The 1,906-nt window shown below is 51.2% G+C and overlaps 1 protein-coding gene across 1 annotated transcript; it reads left to right on the plus strand.

The window, feature by feature from the left end:
- Positions 1-878: 878 nt before the first annotated feature.
- On the plus strand, positions 879-1,781 carry VDBG_04986 (X-Pro dipeptidyl-peptidase protein; the record flags this gene model as incomplete). The annotated part of the gene is made up of 1 exon (XM_003005334.1): positions 879-1,781. The coding sequence occupies one exon, from the start codon at positions 879-881 to the stop codon at positions 1,779-1,781; it is 903 nt and encodes a 300-aa protein (XP_003005380.1).
- Between the last annotated feature and the right edge of the window lie 125 nt (positions 1,782-1,906).

Here is a 1,906-nt window from a genome sequence, read left to right on the forward strand (position 1 = left end):
GGCGCTAGCGAACCAATCCCTTTGTTGCGGATATCTACTGGATGTGATATCGTACAGAAGTTAAAATCGGGCACACCATTCCTCGGCACCTGCCTCCCGGATTTCTATACACAGACGGCAAGGCTAATAGGACGCCCTGATCGTCGCAGCTTTTACGAGAATGCTTTGAGAAAAAAAGCCACTGAGCTAAAACAGTGCTACCGGGCTTCCACAAAGGCACAGGGTGCCTTCAAGGACCTCCCTGTTTCTTCCGCGGCCCCGCCTTTGACGATCAGGGTTAGGAGCCGAATGACCGCTAAACTTTAGTTCCTCCAAGGATTTAAGAACCCTCCGACAGCGCGGCGATATGAGTTTTCGATCCGGAGTGAGGCCTCTGGGTAGTTCAGCTCAACATGCAGATCTTTATCTGAGCAGGAGAGAATCAGATGATACAGGGGCTCCTACTGGCGTAGTACCTTCATTCTGTCACTCTAGGACCCAGAGCTGCCTCTGGCACAACGGTATGTGCTAGATAGTCCAGATATTAAAGCAGAATTCAGTTTGCGGACCAGTCATGTAATACCGCTTGATCGCACAGCGTCGGATGAGTATCTTTTTGGTAGGCGCGTCATCAACTATTTGATTTCGAGTCGATGCCAGAAGCAAAGATGATCATACCGTACCCTTATTCCAGGTCGGTTTTCAAGCTGAGACAATCAAGTACCAAAGTACATATCTTAGATACTTAAGCCCGCTAACTCCGACTAATCCCATGGCCAGACTCAGTCGCCGGATGAGGAGAGCTTGATCGTGCGTATATTTAGACAACTGCTGTACCACTGTGACACGACCAACGCAGTATTCCATTCAACATTGTTACACTCGCCCTATACGCAAAAATGTCTGCCATATCAATTACTAAAGGTTCGATTAACCTCGCTGGTCTCCTTTTCAGGCCCGGCTCTACGACTGAAAAACTCCCTGGTATTGTTATCCTTCACCCCACAGGCGGTGTCAAGGAGCAAACCGTCAGCATTTACGCGAAAAGACTATCGGAAAGGGGATATGTGACCGTGTGTTTTGATGCCGCTCATCAAGGCGAATCTGGGGGTCTACCACGCTACCTTGAGGACCCCTCAGCCCGAGTGTCAGATGCTTCTGCTGCAGCCGACCTTCTTCAGAGTCTAGACTTCATCGACCCTGATCGCATCGGTATTCTAGGGATCTGCGCCGGCGGCGGCTACGCCACGGCAGCGGCGACAATCGATCATCGATTCAAGGCGGTTGCAGTCGTGAGCCCCGTCAACATGGGCCTTGGCGTTCGTCTTGGTTCTCAGGGTCAAGACGTTGCAGCTGAAAAGCTGAGCCTCCTCGAACAGGTAGCCCACGCGCGGCAAATCGAAGCAAAGGGTGGCGAGCCGGTTACCGTTCCAATCATAACACCCTTGGGCGAGAATCCCACCGAAGAGGCTCTTAAGGTCTTTGACTACTACATGACCCCTCGGGCGCAGCACCCCAGATCGGAAAACAAGATGCTTCTCCGGTCTCTTACACTGCTCGCCAACTTCGACCCATGGTCCTTTGCAGACATATATCTTACGCAGCCGGTACTGATTGTGGCTGGGGAAAAGTCTGCACAGAAATGGCATGCGGAAGCCCTTTTCGAAGTTCTTTTGGGGCATAACAAGGGGCTGAGAAAGATTATCATGCCAAATGGTGGACATGTGGACTTTTACGACCAAGATGAGTACGTCAATCCTACGTTGGAAGAGATTGACCGGTTCTTTGAGCCGCTGGTATGATCGATCACAGCCTTATTCGGAGTGAAGTTTACCCAAGCCAGGGCAGCATCGGAGGGAGGCTATGGCTGAGGAATTTTTCTACTCCCGGCACGAAATTAAAGCTTGATAGGCTGCGCAAGCGACCG

This window comes from Verticillium alfalfae, genomic scaffold (genome assembly GCF_000150825.1).
Source record: "Verticillium alfalfae VaMs.102 supercont1.5 genomic scaffold, whole genome shotgun sequence".
NCBI lineage: Eukaryota > Fungi > Ascomycota > Sordariomycetes > Glomerellales > Plectosphaerellaceae > Verticillium > Verticillium alfalfae.